This window comes from Pelodiscus sinensis, chromosome 3 (genome assembly GCF_049634645.1).
Source record: "Pelodiscus sinensis isolate JC-2024 chromosome 3, ASM4963464v1, whole genome shotgun sequence".
Classification (NCBI taxonomy): Eukaryota; Metazoa; Chordata; order Testudines; family Trionychidae; genus Pelodiscus; species Pelodiscus sinensis.
In genome coordinates, this window is record NC_134713.1 from 90592207 (window position 1) to 90611076 (window position 18870).

The 18870-nt window shown below is 42.9% G+C and overlaps 1 protein-coding gene across 4 annotated transcripts in view; it reads right to left on the reverse strand.

Annotated features, from left to right (window-relative positions):
- ECHDC1 (ethylmalonyl-CoA decarboxylase 1) overlaps positions 1 to 18870 on the reverse strand; it is a 56837-nt gene that overhangs the window by 9371 nt on the left and 28596 nt on the right. For all 4 annotated transcript variants that reach the window (XM_075924125.1, XM_075924128.1, XM_075924126.1 and 1 more), the window contains 3 exons: positions 13994 to 14136; positions 10939 to 10991; positions 5853 to 5933 (listed from right to left, as the gene is read on the reverse strand). In XM_075924125.1, the coding sequence (XP_075780240.1) occupies positions 5853 to 5933; positions 10939 to 10991; positions 13994 to 14136 (277 nt within the window). The remainder of the gene's footprint in view (positions 1 to 5852; positions 5934 to 10938; positions 10992 to 13993; positions 14137 to 18870) is intronic.

Here is an 18870-nt window from a genome sequence, read left to right on the forward strand (position 1 = left end):
AGCGCTGCTTCCTTCCCCCCTTCTTCTGGCCCCCCCATCCTCCCCTCCAGCCTCACAGCCCCCAATGTCCCCCCCAACTCTGCTTCCCACCCCCCTTCCAACTAGCCCCGCCCCCCTTCCCCTCCCTCCGTGGCACACTGCGCCGCTCAGCTGAGCCCAGCTGAGCGACACTCCCACCGGGAGAGCAAGCGGCAGCAAGCGGCCCTTTGGGGTCCACGTTCCCCACATGTGGGGAGCGCAGACCCCAAAGGGCCGCTTGCTGCCTCTTGCTCCGCTGCCGGGGCCCAGCCGAGCAGCACAGAGCTCGTCCAAACCGCCAGGGAGGGAGGGAAAGGGGGGGGCGGGGCGCTGACGTACACAGCCGGGGGCATGGCCGTGTAAGTCAGCGTTACAGACTCAGACAATAGGCTACTTTATATATGATTATGACTGCAGAATCTTTTTGGGGAGGTGTTGGGGAGGGAGATAAAGACAGAGGGCAAAGTTTTCAAAAGTACCTAAAAGCGATTCTATTTTCAAAAGTGATTTAGGGCTAGATTCCCAAAGATATCTGTGCCTATACATGCAGCTGAGTGGCTACTGGGATTTTCAGAAGTTCTCCAGCAGGTTAGACTCTTAATTCCCATTTAAATAAATGAAAATCAGAGACTATGGTGCTTACAAACGACATTGTTCAGGTGCAGCCTAAGGCAACTGTTATATTCTTGGAATTTGTGCAAATCATCCTGTCTTTACTATTAACTCATTCCTTACATCAACCTATTTTGTCTGTGTATGACACCTGATGCATCATGTCAATCATAGATCATTTGCTTTCAAGGGCCCAATACTGTAAATATTTTTTGTGCGTGCGCTGTTTTATGAACAGTGCTTAAAATACACACATTCTCTGCAGTACAGAGGCCAGGACAGGGACTTGAGATAATTTTGCATATTTTTTGTATAATGCATTGATTAGGCGAGTCAACAATCATTTGTGTTTTTTAATATTTGGTACAATCTCATGGAAAAAGTTGCAAATGCATATTGACTCAACTAGGTTATGGGAACAGCAACTTCCATGGCTGTCAAGTTGACTGGGGAAAATATACGGTAATGTCACAAAAAGTCCAGCCTCATTAAAGTATACTAAAAATCTCTGATGACCAATGAACACATACTTGTTTATATTTAAGGTACAGGCAGTCCCCGACTTACGCGGATCCGACTTATGTCGGATCCGCACTTACGAACGGGGCTCTCTCGCCCTGGAGGTCGAGGTAGCGGATTGCTACCTGCGAGCTCCGGGGCGAGAAAGCCCCGTTTGTAAGCTGCTCCGGTGCCCCTGGTCTGCTGGAGACCGTCTCCAGCAGACCAGGGGCACTGGGCGGGTTCCCTCGCTTCTGAGGCTTTGCCAGAGCAAAGCCTCAGAGGCGCGGCACCCCACTGCCGCTGCTGCTCTGCTCACCGTGTCCCTGGTCTGCTGGGGGGGGGGGCGCGGATCGTGTGCCCCCCCCAGCAGACCAGGCTTTTGTTTTGGACCCTGGAGCAGAGCAGCTGGGGCGCTGCGGATTGGTCCTGCAGCACCCGCTCCGGGCACTACTGGACCAACCTGGCAGCACCCCAGCTGCTCTGCCCCAGGTCCTGGTTCAGCCGCTGCTGGTCAGTTTCAGCAGTGGCTGAATCAGGACGCCTGGGGCAGAGCAGCTGGGGTGCTGCTGGGTTGGTCCAGTAGCGCCGAGGGGTGCTACTGGAGCAACCCAGCAGCACCCCAGCTGCTCTGCCCCAAGAGTCCCCAAGTCAGCCACTGCTGAAACTGACCAGCGCTGACTACAGGAAGCCCGAGGAAGAGTTGCTCTGCCCCAGGCTTCCTGGAATCAGCGCTCATCAGTTTCAGCAGCAGCTGACTTGGGGAAGCTTGGGGTTCTTAAGTTGAATCTGTATGTAAGTCAGAACTGGCGGTCAGTTTCAGCAGCGGCTGAATCTGGACGCCAGTTCTGACTTACATACAGATTCAACTTAAGAACAAACCTACAGTCCCTATCTTGTACGTAACCCAGGGACTGCCTGTAATTCAGTTTAATACAATAGTGAGCTGGCACTACAATGATAAAAGTATTTATTTTCCTCAGTTTCCATCATGTATAAAAGGTGAAGGGATTTTGTTCAAACTTCAGAAACTAACTTTAGACTAACTTTAGTCTAACTAAATGTATATCTACAAAGATATATATGGTTTCAATATAAATACATTGTTTAGGGGTATGAGCTTTCTATTTTTTTATTTTTATTTTTAAACTGAAATAGTTATATCTGTACTAGCCCTAGTATGGACACTCTTAAATCAGTATAATGGTACCTTACTTCTTCCCCTCCCTACTGGAATAAGCTATACCAGCATAAGCATCTTTCTATTGCTATCACGGCATCCATGCAAGGGGGGGTTGCCCCATGTTAACTGTACTCGTACACACTTAAAGTGGCACTACTTGTGTGTACATAAGGCCTTTAGATGCATACAGAGAAAAAATTAGTTGAGTAAGTCAATGTCTCAGTAACTTTGAAAATGGGAACAGCTTTATAACTTTTAATTGTAGTGGGTACCAATGCCAAGTGCTATAACTGGAAAAAAAAGGAAGAAAGGAATAGGTTGTTTCTTTGAGAAAATTAGTAAAACAAGTTTCTAGTTTTAAATGCACAAAAGCGCCTTTTTGACCCAGGTTTTGCCACCGACTCCAGTGAAACCAGAATTTCACCCCCTAATAGCACAGAATCATGGTCTCATACAAATGTAGCACTGGATGGTTTGAAAAAATCATCAAGTCCAACTCTCTTGGCCCAGGACCACAAACAGACTAAACCGGACAGATGTTTGTCCATTTTTTTCTTAAAAACCTGCAAGTATGGGGAATCCAAACCTTCTTTGAAAGCCTATTCCAGACCTTAACTACCCTTATACTAGGGATGTTAAATTTGGATTAATAGGCTAATTGCAATTTGCATCAACTCTTTAATTAGGTGATAAGGGCTGTTGCTGTACTTCAAAAGCAAAAGCTCTGCGGGAAGCACAGGGCCAGCGAGGGACTCAGGCAGTCCCTTGCTGGCCCTGTGCTCCCCATGGCATTTCAAAGCAGCAGTGCCATTAATGCACACCAGAATTGTATTAGCCTTTGCACAAATGCATCATCACATTGCTGACTCATTCAATTTGTGATTCACTATAATCCCCAGACACTTTGCAGTACCACCACCACTGGGAAAGTTATTCAACATTTTGTAGTTTTGCACTTGATATTTCCTTCCAGCTGAAGTAGTTTAAACTTATCTTTACTGAATTTCATCTTATTGATTACAGACACATTTTCCAGATTTGTCAAGATCATTTTGAATTCTAATCCTGTCCTCTAAGTGCCTGCAGCCCCTCCCATCTTGGTATCAATTGAAAATGTTATAATTTTTTCTACTCCATCATCCATATCACCCCAGGACTGTTCTCTGTGGGACCCCTCTACATATGGTATCCTTGTTTAACAGTGAAACACTGATAACTGAGTACTTTCAACCGGAGTTTCAACTAAAAACACCTCATAGCAATTTCATTAAGACAGTATTTCCCCTGCTTGCTTAGGAGAATGTCACAAGGGACTGTCAAAAATATTTCTTGATTTGTAGTTATATCATATTTACTGCTCGCCAGCCACATCCATTAGGCCAGTGTCATTGTCAAAGAAGGAAATTAGATTTGTTTGGCATGATTTCTTCTGGACAAATCCATGCTGGCTATTCCTTATAACTTATTCTCCCCCCCCCCCCCCCTTACAAATTAATTACTTACAAATTGATTATTTAATAAGTTCCAGTATTTTTTGCAGATATTAAAGTTAAGCTGACTGGTCTATAATTTCTCTTTGTCTTCCTTTTCTAGTCCTCTAACATCTTACTGAGCCTCCACGAGTTTTCAAAGATAATTGCTAATAGTTCTGAGATTGCTTCAATCTAGTTTCCCAAGTAAGGCTACAGAATATTGTTTTTTGGAAGGCAAAGATGCATTCTGTACTACCAGATGGGACTTATTTATATTACATATTGTTCAGAGTGCTAAATTAAGGTTAGGGACATTTAAAGCAGGTACAACTATAGATCTATTGATACAAATAACCAAAAAAAAAATTATCTTGGGTCTCTCTTCAGTGTATGCTCCTGTCAATTATATTTACACCAAATATTCAGGACTGGGGTCTCATTTTCTGAGAACCTTATAGATACTTACAAAGTTTAGTTTAGTTTCAAGTGGCTTAAGTGAAATGGCTTCCATCACTTCTTCCTCTGTGAGTCTCTTCTAAATTTGCATAGAACTGATTGCCAGGAGTTGCTTTCTGAAATCCAGCATATATTTTCCTTTGCTCATTTTCATACTATTACCTTTGCTTATAAGTACCTCTCGGGACTGTCCTTTAAGCATGTATGTCTTTCTTCCTTTAGAGCTGCACATGGATAATTCTCACTGATTTCAAAGGGAACTAGCTGCATTATCTCTTTTCCCCTTGTGCCAGTAGTCGGTTTTCACATTCCTGGATAAATATCATTTAACTTAATGACAATTACAAAGTTATTTTAGTCTCAATCTCCACTCTGCCTTCAGCCTCTTAATAATTGAAGCCCTACTCCCGCAGGCTGCTTCATGCTGACAGACCCCTGCAAAGCTTGCAGGAACAGAGCCTCATTTGCTATCCCCTGAATTCCAGATGGCTGACATCCTTCCAGTACCAATACATCACCACTATATGCAGTTTCCAGGAGAAGAGTCCAGGAAAGAGGTAGTTAAAACAAAACCCTGGGCGTAATATCTCACATAGCAATTAAAACAAAACGGAGTTAGACAACTCATTTTTACTTACAGCAACTGAATTTCTCAGCAGGCAGGCCTGTAAGTCATTCAGGGTACATAAATTCATCTGCTAAGTGGAGACATAAGGTGGTACATAACACAGCACTGATCACCCTTACAAATCAGGGAGGGAATGTAGAACTAACCCTTCTGTAACGTGGAAGGTAAATAAGTCACTGCAGGGTATTCACTAAGTAACAGAGAGACCTAAACCAGAGTGCAAGTGAGAGGGGTCATGTGGCAGAAGAGGAACTAAAGGCTGAGCTCTTTTTACCCCAAAATGAAGACCTATTTAGTTTAATGTATGTGTTCCAGAGCCTGCCTAATAGGAGGTAGCATCTTGTTCACAGGTATCTAATCCCATTAAGTTAATGAAAAGGCGCTCCCTTGTTTGCCCAAAGTGGGGTGCCTAGCCTGGCTTCACTGGTGGCTTTGTTCTCTCCTCACCCCATCAGCATGTGCAGTCAGGAACTACTATGTAAAGCATCTCTCCACTTTCTAACACTAGAAAAGCCAAACCGTTCTTCCACACATGGCATACTTACACAGCCAGTGGGCAAAATTACAAGTGCCCCTGTATTCACTGATGTGTCCCAGTGCATTCTAGGAGTTCATAGGCAGACCTTATGGATTTATTAATTCCTCAGATTTTTATTCTAACTGATGATTTTAGCATATTAGCGGAAAACCATATCCCTATGGGGTTTTAAGACTGATCAGCAGTGGAATATACCACCTTAAACTCTGCTTTCGAAAGTGAAAGTAGTCTGGACGCATTTTTTCGACAACCCCCCTTTTCGAAAAGCCACGTAAACCTCATTTTTTGAGGAAAAATGCTTTCGAAAGTGAGATCGTAAGAAGATATGCATATCCTCTTTCGACACTTTAGCATAGACTAGATGAGCCCGATGTGTCCCACAGAGACAACAATTCAGTCAGTCACTGTCACTTGTCCGGGGTCTATTCAGCACAATTTTAATCCTACCTGAAATCACATGCTGTGGTAAGTTCTGCTCCACCTCCCAGAGCTTTTCCTTGAACTAATGCAACACTAATAAGAGGAAGCCTACACAGGAGAGAAAGACAGAGGATTTTTGTATCCAGAGTACATATTGTTAATACCAATGTACAAATAACGACAGGACTCAGGCATTATAATTTTGCAGTAAGCATTCAGTAAACATAAATAAATCATATTCAAATGCCTTCCATCTATTAATCTATGCACGCAAACAGAACAAAACCAACCACTGTACTGATGCTGCAATATTTATACCGTGCTGGAAAAGTAAGAGAGCAAAGCATCTAACAGAGTAACTGGTTTTTTTAGGCAAAGGCAATGCAGTAAATCTAATCTACCTGGATTTCAATAAGGCATTCGATACTGTTCCACATGTAAATTTATTAACTAAATTGGAGAAGACGGGGATTAATATGAGAATTAAAAGGTGAACACAGTATAGGTTAAAGGGGAGAGACTACAATTGGCCATACCGAAAGGTAAATTGTCAAGCTGGAGGAAGGTTACTAATGGAGTTCCTCTAGGACTGATATTAGGAACAATCTTATTTAACATTTTCATTCATCACCTTGGCATAAAATATAGGAGCGCGATGGTAAAATTTTTGGATGACGCTAAGTTGGCAGGTATTGCCAACACAAAGGAGGACTGAAATATCATACAAGATCTTCATGACCTTGAAAATTGAAGTAATAGAAATGGGATGAAGTGTAATAGTGCAGAGTTCATGCACTTAGGAACAAAAAACAAGAATTTTTGCTATAAGCTGGGGATAGAACAGTTGGAAGTTATAGAAGAGGAGGAAGACCTGCACAGATTGTTCATCTGGCTATAACCTTCCAATATTATGCGGAGCTGAAAAAGGTTAATGCAATTCTAGGATGCGTCAGGCGAGATATTTCCAGTGCGGACAGGGAAGTGTTGATACCATTATACGAGGCACTGGTGAGACTTCTTCTGCAACACACTGTAGAATTCTGACCTCTCATGTTTAAGAAAGGTGAATTCAAAACTTGAACAGGTGCAGAGAAGGGCTACCAGGGTGATCAGGAGAATGAAAAACCTACTTTTACAAGAGGTGACTCGAGGAGATTGGCTTATTTATCTTAACCAAAGAAGCCTTTGGGGAGATATGATTAACATCTATAAATACATCAGCAGGATAAATATCAAGGGCAGAGAAATTATTTTCATTTAGTGCCAGTGTTGGCACAAAAACAAATGGATATAAATTAGCCATCAACAAATTTAGACTTGCAGTTAGGTGAAGGTTTCTAACCATCAGAGGAACGTTCTGGAAGAGCCTTTCAAGGGGAGCAGTGAGGAAAAAAACCTAGCTTGTTTTAAGACTGAGTTTGATAAGTTTCTGGAGGGGATGGTATGATGGAAGAGGCCACATGCCACTGAAGCCAATCTGCAATTGCTAGGAGCCAATATTCCCAGTGGTTGATGATGGAACCCTAGATGGGGAGAACAGAAGCAATTTGTAGCCTTTGAGATTGTTGTACCTGTAGAGTCCCTTACTAACCTTGAAGTAACCGCAGGAAACACTCATTAAGAACACTAACTTGAGGTCCACAAAGAACTTAAAGCAACAGGTCAATACTAGTTTACATTTCTACACAGTAGGCCGTGTCTGACAAACTAAATATAATTAGGTCTCAATTGGAGTATTGTGTCCAGATTGAGGATGTTAAGGATTAGTCGACTATCCAATAAGTAAATGCTTATCAGACAGTCGAGTCAACTAGTCGATTCCCCGTCCCCTTGCTGCCACAGCGATGTTCTAAAGGGGCAGTACTGCACAGAGCCCGGCATCAGCTGTGCAGGTGCTGCCCCTTTGAAATACTGCCGCAGCACTTCAAAGCATCAGCGCCGCAAAGAGCCTGTGGTCAGCTGGGGACTCCCTAGCTGAGCTGACCCTGGGCTCCCTGCGACATTTTGGCAGAACCCGGAGTCAGATGGGGAGTCCCCAGTTGAGAATGCCAATAGGAGCCCGGGATCAGCTAGGGACTCCCCAGTTGACCCCGGGCTCAGTGTGGCATTTCAAAGTGGCAGTGCAGCATGGAGCCCGAGTTCAGCGGGGGGAATCTGAGTCCCCCGCTGATCCCAGGTTCCATGAGGGTGCTTCCACTTTGAAAAGAGACCCCACTGGGGACTCCTGTACATTTCAAAACTGGCATGCTGTGTGCAGTCCAGGGCCAGTGAGAAGTCCTGCTGACTCTGGGCTCCAAGTGGGTGCTTCTACTTTGAAATGCACAAGAGCCCCTGGGCTGTCTTCCTCCCTCCCTCCCAGCACCAGCTCCTGCTCTCCTCCCAATAGAGTCAACGGGGGGGGGGGGAGGAGCCAGTGCTGGGGGGAGACAGCTTAAAAGCCGGTTCTCCCCCCCCCCCCCCAGCACCATCTCTGCAGGGGCACAGGAGTAGCAGGGTCCAGGTGTGAGCTGGGAATCAGCTGATTCCCAACTCATGCCTGGTCCCAGGTGCTGCGACTCTGCTTTTTAAACGTATTAAGAGCCTGCTGGCTCCATATATTTAAAAGGCAGAGCCACAGCTGGGTTAGCTGCCAGGACCGGGAGCTAACCCCACTTCAGCTCCCCTATTTATCAAATAATCGACTAGTCAATGGAAAATCCACTGACTGGGGGTATGTCTACACTACCCCGCTAGTTCGAACTAGCGGGGTAATGTATGCATACCGCACTTGCTAATGAAGCCCGGGATTTGAATTTCCCGGGCTTCATTAGCATAAGCGGGGAGCCGCCATTTTTAAATCCCCGCTGCTTCGAACCCCGTGTAGCGCGGCTACACGGGGCTCGAACTAGGTAGTTCGGACTAGGGTCCTATTCCGAACTACCGTTACTCCTCGTGAAACGAGGTGTACCGGTAGTTCGGAATAGGCACCCTAGTCCGAACTACCTAGTTCGAGCCCCGTGTAGCCACGCTACACGGGGTTCGAAGCAGCGGGGATTTAAAAATGGCGGCTCCCCGCTTATGCTAATGAAGCCCGGGAAATTCAAATCCCGGGCTTCATTAGCAAGTGCGGTATGCATACATTACCCTCCTAGTTCGAACTAGGAGGGTAGTGTAGACATACCCTAGTTGATTAGTTGACTAAACTATATTTAACATCCCTAGGACAGACACGTGTCAGGGATGACCTAGTGCTTGGTCCCGCCGTCAGGACAGAGAACTAGAATAGAGGACTTCTTGAGGTCCCTTCCAGTTTTAGGATTCTATGATTAATTCAGTGGGTTGATGGGCAGTTTACTGTGAGGTTTAACAAGAAACCTAGATTAGAAAGTCAGTTTCAGAATTCTCCATTGAGAGTAAAAACAAGGAATCCTCTGGCACCTTCAAGACTAAGATTTATTAAGGCATAATCTTTCATGGGTAAAACTCACTTCGTCAGATGAACAGGAGTGGAAATTACAGAAGCAGGGGTATGGCCAGCAGGTCCCAACCTTTTCCAGATGGGGACCCATTTTGACAATTCAGGAAGACTTGGTGACACAGGGCAATTCAAAAAAAATGTGTGAATGGCTCCTTAAGAGCCACCTGGTGACCCTTTTGAAATGTAATGGCGACCCATATTTGGGTCCCCACCCATAGGTTGGGAAACCTTGGTATAGATGCATTATATCTCTAGCTGAGGGCAGGGATAGCTCAGTGGTTTGAGCATTGGCCTGCTAAACCCAGGGTTATGAGTTCAATCCTTGCAGAGGCCATTTAGGGATTTGGGGCAAAAATTTGTCAGGGATGGTACTTGGTCCTGCTGTGAGGCAGAGGACTGGACTCGATGACCTTTCAAGGTCCCTTCCAGTTCTAGCAGATAAATTAATAGAGATTGCCTAATTTATGAAAAACAAAAGAAAGAAGTTACTTGTCAAGTATAGGACCATTGTCAGTGAGGCTAATAAAGTCAGGGCACATGTGGTTCATTCACAGCAGTTGACAGGGTGATATGAATAGCAAGAAAAGGGAAACTGCCTTTGTGATGAAGTGGGTTTTACCCATGAAAGCTTATGCCCAAACTAAGCTGTTAGGGTACGTCTACAATAGCCCCCAGATCAAGCTAGGGAGGCTAATGAGGGCGACCGTAATTGCAAGTCAAGCCAGGGATTTAAATATGCAAATCAGGTGCAGGGTATTTAAATCCCTGGCTTGATTTGCAATTTCAGTTGCCCTCATTAGCCTCCCTAGATCGATCTAGGGGGTTAATGTAGACATACCCTCAGCCTCTAAGGTGCCAAAGGACTCCTCATTGTTTTTGCAGATACGGACTCTTGAGACTTTTCACTATTGTGAAGTAGACAGGGAATAGAACCACAGTAGTAGGAAGAATTTTCAGCCCCCAACCATACCTACAAGCCATCCCTTAGAAAAGCAATAATGCCTGTATGGCTCACCTCCACAAAAACAAGGCACAAGGAGCTTATCAGAGAAGGATGGTCTTGTAGTTAATGCATGCAAGTGGGGGATCAGAAAATAGGAAGTCACTTTCTAGGTCTGCCAGAAGCTTCCTGTGAGAGTTTCAGTAGGACACTTAATTTCTCTGAGCTTCAGTTAAATAATATTTTTCTCCTATGATTTGTCTGTAGTCTATTCTGATTCTATTAGGCAGCACCAATGCAAATGGAGTCTCCGTTTTGACTAAGACCTATAAGCACTGTTATGATACCATTTCATATTGCTGGGGAAGGTTACAGAAAGATGGGGCAAAATGCAGGACAATGTAGCACTTTAAAGACTAACAAGATGGTTTATTAGATGATGAGCTTTCGTGGGCCAGACCCACTTCCTCAGATCAAATAGTGGAAGAAAGATGGGGGACATGGTAGTGAACCCATATTAAATTGTACATGCAAATCAGATGTAGAGACACATGTAGCTACCCAACTTGTCCACACAAATGAGATTTTGGGCTCCAAAAGTTTGCACAATTATAAACTATGTATGTAAATTTAGAAGCCACTTATGAAACTAAGTAGAAATGCATTACAGTCCTTGCATGATTTCTTCATAGAGAAGAAGAAAGAAAAAGTATTACCTCTTCAGTCTAGTTAAGGTGTTTTGCATAAACATACACATGTTCATCCCATCCTATAAAAGAATTAAAAGGAAAACCACAACAGATTAGTTTTCTATACCTTTGCTGAATCTGAAGGTCATTTAGTTTGTTCTCTTAAGGCACTGATTCTGATCTCAAACTAGCTTATTCTGGTATAACTCCCGTGATATAAATAGAATAGTTACTGATTTATATTGAGATTAGATTATGAATAAGTCCAGTGTCAATAAGAGACTGTCAAAGTTAATACTAAATTTGATAAATATTTTGAGTAACAAAAGATTAGTTGACAAAACCAAGCAAACCGAGGCAAGAAAATTTCAGTTTTCAAAAATTGTTGTGTAAATTTCCAGTTCTCAATATAAATTTGCACTTTTAAAAACCCCAGAAAATGACAGATGAAAGTTTTCCATTGAAAAATTTTATTGTCGTCAAAAAAATGTATCGACTAGTCTTCCCTTACACATCAGCTTGCAAAGTCTACTCAATGAACTGCACATATGTATTTCTGGAACAAAAGGTTTCAATTCTGCTTAAGAGACAGAGCGTTAGCTAGTCTTGTGGCTGTGTGGATGAGAAAACAAATCAGTGATTAAGGAAACAATTTTTTACTTTAAACTTTGTTTTATTTAGAAGATTAATGTGATGAATAAACAGCTCCCTTTTGCTTATATATCTATGTTTTGTAAACTTAGTTCAGTTAAAGACAGTTTTGACTGAAGTTTTCTACTCACAGCAAATATAGCGCAGGCTGGTCAAACTTATTCCATACATCTTAACTAGTAACTAGATTGCCCACCTACTATGTGGGAGAACATTTCAGCTTCTCTGCCATTTTTTCTGGGCTTCTGAGAACACAAGAGGACACACATTGCTCTGTATGAAACTGGAAGTTTAATATTTGGGGGCAGAACTTTAGCTAATGTAAAGTGTCATGGCTCAATTTAAGTCTGTGGATCTGCCCTGTAACACTCAAAAGTTGCTTGGAAACAGCATTTCAAATAGATTTCTATCTGCTACTATAGGTCTGACCCTGCACCCACTGACGTCAACGGCAGCTCTCCCATTCCCAGCTGGTGCAGGAGTAAGCCCTATTTGATCATGTCTAGTATTTTTGTACAAGAAGAAAAAATCCAAAGTGACTGCAAATACTTATGTAACAACAATGTTCCAGCTTAGACCAGCATGCTGCATTTTATGCGCTGTAATCAGGCTGCAGCCAAACAAATTGTCCTGGGGGAAATCTGTTTTCACTCTATCCCAACACAGTGGAATCAAACTGGCACTTCTACACACTTAATTTCACGCTGAACGTCAAAATGGAAACTAAAGATTAATCCAGTGGAACAGCTTGAGAAACACTTCCATGATTCAGCAGACAAAAACAAATCTCTTCCTAATGGTACTTTTCGTAATAATTATCAGGTGATAGAAAGATTTGTCTATTTCACATGGAAAGATTAAGAGAAGAACTCTCAAAACCATATTTCAGCTCTGACCAATTATATTATTAGCTTTTTCCGAGAAGACAGAAATAATAAAGTAGGTTACCAGACAGTACTTTATCAGAATAAAAGGTTATTTGGAGACTAATGGAACAATCGTACTTTTAGCTATAATACCATCGAGTAACAAGAAAACTCGAAGTGCACAATGTAAACAAAATATAGAAACGAACCATCTGTTAGCATAAAGACAAGCTGTTGTGGGGAAGACGACACCATTCACAGAGAAAACAGAATATGAAATTGTATTGCTGGTCTTAGATCACTACTGTTGCTGTAATAGTCAAATAGCATAGGTTACACACGCAGCGTGTGCATGGAGAGGAGGGCAATGTGTGCATGTGCGTGCCCCCCCACGGGAAGGAAGGAGGGCGGATGGCGCATGTCCCCAGCCTCCCCGGCCCACAGGGAAGGCAGCTGGCAGGAGGCCCAAGCCTCCCCAACCTCCTTGTCCTCCGGGGCCTTAGAGCACAGGGAGGGTAGGTGACAAGTCCCCAGCCTCCCTGGCCCCAACCACAGGGAGGGTGGGCACTGGGGACAGCAACACTCCACCCCCAGCCCGCCTACAGTAGCGTGGGTGGGGACAGGCTAGCAGTTTGGGAAGGCATTCCCCGGCATAGAATACCAGACGGCAAGAGTAGAGTTCTGAGAGGCTGGATTAAAAGCAAGTGTTATTTATCATGCTATACAGTTTTAGTGTTGTCAGAGATATTAAATCCCACTGGATGGATATTTCAGGGACAAGCAATTTTAAAGAGTCTCTCACATCTAAATAATTAGTTTGAATGTAACCAAGGTTGTTAGGCCAGAAGTGTATTTGGAGTTTCCCTGGCCAGTTCTTGTGGATTTTATGGTTTTATTTTAGTTCTTGTATGAGGCTGGGCTTCTACAAAAGAATTTTATTTGAAAAAGGTTGTATCAATACCTATCCATTCCTCTCAGAAAGTCTACCGAGGACCATTTTAAAATCAATCTTCTCTCCTGTTGTAATGATTCCAGTTAGCATAAAAAGAATTCTGAAAGTTAAAGGGACTTTATATATGGAAATAAACACTTTGAGAATTAGTAAATATGCAATTCAAAGGGAAACCTTAATTTGCTAATTATGAGAACAAGTTGTCACACATTTGATTTGCAAAGACTCAGCTACTTTTTACTTAGTATAAAACTTGTGACATAAATGGAGATTTCTATGTATAATCGCATCACAAGCATTATGGAACATGATTGCTTGAAAAGAGCCCCTCAGAACAAAAAAAGATTGCCTCTTCTACCGAAAATGAAATTGATATATATCAATCACTTGGTCACTAACATGCGGATACCACTACCAATCATCTAATTTTTTCATTGTGTCTTTGCTTCCCCACTTGTCTGTATCTGTCATCTCTTGTGACATACTTGATCAATTACAAATGCTTTATGCCAGGGACACATTTTGTTTAGTGTTTGTACAGTGCCTACTGCAATAAGGTGCTTTTATGAAAGATGATCCCATGTGCTATAGTAATACAAACAAACAAACTTGCCTGTGGGCTGGACATTGCTCTGACAGCATTCAAATCAGATCCTGAGCAAAAAGTGTTTTTGGCACCCTGGACGATAAGGCCTTTCCCATGCTTCCAATTTTCCAGTTCAGTTACCCTCTCCTGGAGTTCTAGCATCATAGTGCCTGTCATTAGGGGGGAAAAGCACAACTGTGTCAATAGGGATATGATCAGAGTAGAGTCTTACTGAACTGCTTGATATTTAAATTGTATACCACTTCCAATCATAGTAGATGTTGGAAACATTTAAAATAAAACACCTTGACATATTGGTGTCAATGTCTGGTATAAAGGTCCTAATCCATCAGAAAACTTAAGCAAGCGGTGACTTGCAAGGCATTTATGTGATTAGTGTTAAACATGTTATGAATGTCAAAACTCTACTCATTTTCCCAGAGACATGACGACATGCACAGCATTTTTGGTAGAAAGATGCAGTTTTTGACGTTCTGAGGAACTTTTTGTGAAGGAAGGATATTCCACAATGCTCATGTTGCATTTAGATAGAAAGAATCACTTGACAGTTATAGTTGTGCTTTCCTGGACCAAGGCCAACATTAACAGATGAAAGATAAAAAGAGAAACAGACAAAATCAAGGAGATCATCAGGAAGGAAGCTAGAGATTGTGAAGTGGACCCTCTCTTTCTCCTTAAGGAAGTTAGAATAGGGTACAGAAAGATCAGCACAAACACAACAAGTATGTGCTAACTGGCAAATGAACATCCAGAGACCAATTTATAATCAGAATTCATGGTTGATTACTCAGTTGTTGCCTACATGAACAGTTTACTGTGCAGTAAATTGAGGTGTAAATCTACAGATCATTAGCACCTTATGCATTAACTATTCATGTGCTCCCAGCTACTACCAACTAAAAAGTTTCCTAGTGCATGTTAGATCAAAGTACAGTAAACTTCTGATAATCCGGCACCTTTAGGACCCAGGAGGTACCGGATTATCAGAAGGGGGGGCTATGAGAGGTCTGGGGTGCAGTGGGAGGGGAGGGGGGGATGCACTCCTCGGTGCTGCGGGACCAACCTGGCAACACCCCAGCTGCTCTGCCCCAGGCGTCCCCAAGTCAGCCGCTGCTGAAACTGACCAGCGGCTGACTCATGGAAGCTAGAGGCAGAGCTGGTCTGCCCCCAGCTTCCCTGAGTAAGCCGTTGGTCAGTTTCAGCAGCAGCTGAATCGGGGAAGCCAGGGGCAGAGCAGCTCCAATTGTCCGGCTGCCCAGAGCACTTCCGGGTTCCAGATGGTGCCGGACCATCAGGAGTGCCAGACCATTGGATGCCAGACCACTGGAGTTTTACTGTACTAACTTAAAAATTATACCATTTTTGGAGTTAAGCCAAGCTGAAAGGATTGAGACCCTTTCCCTTTCAAATTTGGTCAAACTCGAATTCAACAAGATGCGTGGGCTGTTGAAATTGGTTGCACTAGGCTTAAGCGGATGTTATGAGTATTTGTTTCCGAAAAAAGTTTCAAACAGATTCGAACTAGAGAAAAAACCAGCAAGACTATATCCATATTGCCCATCAGCTATTTGCCAGCATAATCTTGCTCAGCTTTCTGTTCCATGAGTCATTGAAGCATAGAATAAACATTGCTCCTAAGAGACAAAACCTGCTGTATAAAGTGAATGTTTGGCAAACAGTTTTTATGTTTTACTTTGTTAACAGTATTTGTAAGATTTCTAACAAAAGTGTGCATTTTATATATATTACACACACACACACACACACACACACACACACACACACACACACCCACCCACCCCTGACTATTCAGAGAAGCCAAGTATCCAATGATAGGCTCTTCCTGACAAGAGCTCTTTGGGGAAAGGACTAGAATTTACTCTGTTTGTACATTGCTTAGCACAATGGGTAGTGATTTCTTGAGGACGCTATGTACTAATATAATAAGTATACACATATGCCAAACTGGAATTAAATTTTGAAAAGAATATTTGAGCACATATCAAAGATTGCATCATAATCCATATGCATAATGGGACCAAAATTAAGTATCCACAGAAACATAATTCTGGCATTTCATAACTTTTCAATGCTTGATTTTGCAACCTTATCAATGTAGGTGTGTGTATAATTTCCTACATTTTTAAAAATGCAAATGGAGGGGAAAAACAGAAACTGTATCAATTGGCATCACATTACTACTAACGTGAGTCAGAGGGACTGGAACCTTTAGATCCATGACCCAAATCTCTACAAGTCACTTGTGCTAACTGAGCAACTGATAGCAATAGTAATAGGTTGTCATCCCATGTGGGCCAGCATAGGAGATAAAACAATGGCTTTCCTGGGTATCTGCTGATACAAGAGGAATGGCAATACACTGGAATCTAGGATTTCATTCTAGCCTCTGAAGGGGTGTGTTTTCTTGCAGCTCCTCTCCCAGTGTTGTCTTTTTCCCATCTGCAATTCCTCACCTTAGTTCCATTCTCTTCACTTAGCTAAGCGGAGTTTCCATTCCGCAGGCTTCTCATCCCAGTCCACTTGTCCAGCCATTCCCAATTTTCTTCTCTATCCTAGATCTTTGTCCCATTTCCTTTCCCAGCCAATCAGTTTGTCCCTCTCAGATTCTCATTTTATCTTTTTCTCCTGCCCACCATAGCCTCCAATTGCAGACTCCCACGCACAATCTTCATGGCCGCTGGTTCCTTTTGGACTCACTCTCTTCCCCTTGCCTCCTTGTGCAATCCAAGTATTCCCTACTCCCTCCATGGTATCTTGACTTTGTCTCTGTCCAGGCAGTCTCAGTTCTACTTGTGTCCCCACCCACTCAGCACATTTCCTTGCTCAGCCAGTCCCAATCTCCCTCCAGCTTCTAAGATGATTTCAGTTTTCCCCGACCTACTAACTCCCAAACCCTATTTCCCTCCTTGGCTCCAAAGTCCCAGTTTCCAATTAAGCCAGTCCCACCCTTCCAACACTAGCTCCAAGTCGCAGTTTCCCATGCCCTCTCTTATCCCAGCCACCAGCTCTTAGTTTCCCTCCACAGCTCTATTTTTTGTCCCTGGCATCTGAATCGTGCAGCTGCCACTTGCAGGCTGCTGAGGCAGAGAAGGGCTTCACTGACAGCATCTAAGAGAAAGGCTCTCTTGTCCTCAGTTCAGATGCCCAGATCTGGCATGGCCTACTACCCAGAGCTGAAATTGCATGGGAAGTTCTTCTCATCTGCAGGCTGGAGCAAGCCCAGGGTGGACAGAATCTTTGGGAAATTTAGTTGCTTTAAAAAAAAAAAATCTAAGAAATCCCTATTGAGCATTTGCAAACTCATTTTATGCTTATAATTCAGACATATTTGGTTGGATTTTAGCAGGCACACCAAAAAGCACGCCCTGACACAAAGGTCATCCTCCTTTATATTTCAAGTCCCACTGCTCAAAAGCATGGGGTCATGACAGTTTTTCAAGGAAAAAAGTCCAAAACTTAACATGGAAAAAACAATGTTTTCCCTAGCCTCATTTTTCGGAAACAAATGAATTGTTTTGACTGCATTTAAAAAAATTCATTTAAAAATAAATAAAATAATAAAATAACAACAACAACAATAATTCAGCCTGAGGCTGACAAGGAAAATTACAAGCAACCCAAACCAGTCATATAATGGGGAGTGTTGGACAAACTTAATAATAGGTAGAACAGCCAGTCCTGACTATTATAATAATACACTGCAGTGATCAACAAACAGCTAGTGAATTGAAGTGCTGCAATAACATATTCCACTCAGCTGAAGGCAAAGGACTATATTAACACAGAATGAATTAACTGTCATTTCACCTGCTAGAAGTAACCTCTTTACCTCAAGGTAAAGATTTCAAGACACACTGGTGTTGGAAGCTTTCTAACTGACCCCTGCCCCTGTGCTACACCTGTTTAGTGGATGAATACATATTTCCAGGGCTGTCAGCCTAGAACCATTCATGCGCATTAAATTGGCTAAAAACAAACATAACATGCTTATATTGATATATTGCATATAAAAATTAAGAGAAACAAATGCTAACAAATGCCAGATTTATGGGTACTCATACAACCTTAATTCAGCCCCCTTCTATGTCCTGGATGTTGTAAGCGATGCATGAATCTTGTGGAAAATACAGCATGATTGTGTTATAGAGTCTACAACAGCACACATACATATAAGGGGACTGAAACGTAAGGCTCACCAGGTCCTAGAGCTAGGGCTACAGAGCTGCCAGACAGCAAGCACCTTCACACTGCCAACCTAGCAGCAGCAGTCAGCTCTCACTCCATTATCCATTGCTACCTGCATACACAAACGACAAGTCTTGCCTCCAGGGGTCTGACAAGATTGACTCCCTGCCTTATAGAACCCCAACAGGTGTTCCACGAAGTGTTCAGGCCACAGGGTACATCTTCTGTAACTGCTATGATCATTCCTGCTTTCTGCTCTTAACTCCTGGTTTTGACCTCGACTAGATTTGTATCACTTCCTGACCCAGATCCTGAAACCTGACTTGGACTCTGACCCTTCATACCAACCTCAGTCTGGTACTGGACCACTAACCCCTTCACTAATCTCAGCCTCAGGTTTGACACTGCCCTGACCATTAGTCCTGAATGTCCTTGTCAGGATCCAGACACGAATTAAGGTTGCCTGTGCAACCTTAAAGCTGGAATTTCCCAACTTTATCTTCATTTTTTAGTTCTATCACATGCATCTGCTGGTTGAGATGCATCAGCAGCACCCAGGCATTCCCAATATTATGACTGTTGCTATTGTTTCTGCAGTGATGTGGGCCACCTTTAGAATGTTCACATGACTTTTTTGGCATGTGTATACATTTTTCCTGGGACATGCATGTGAGAGA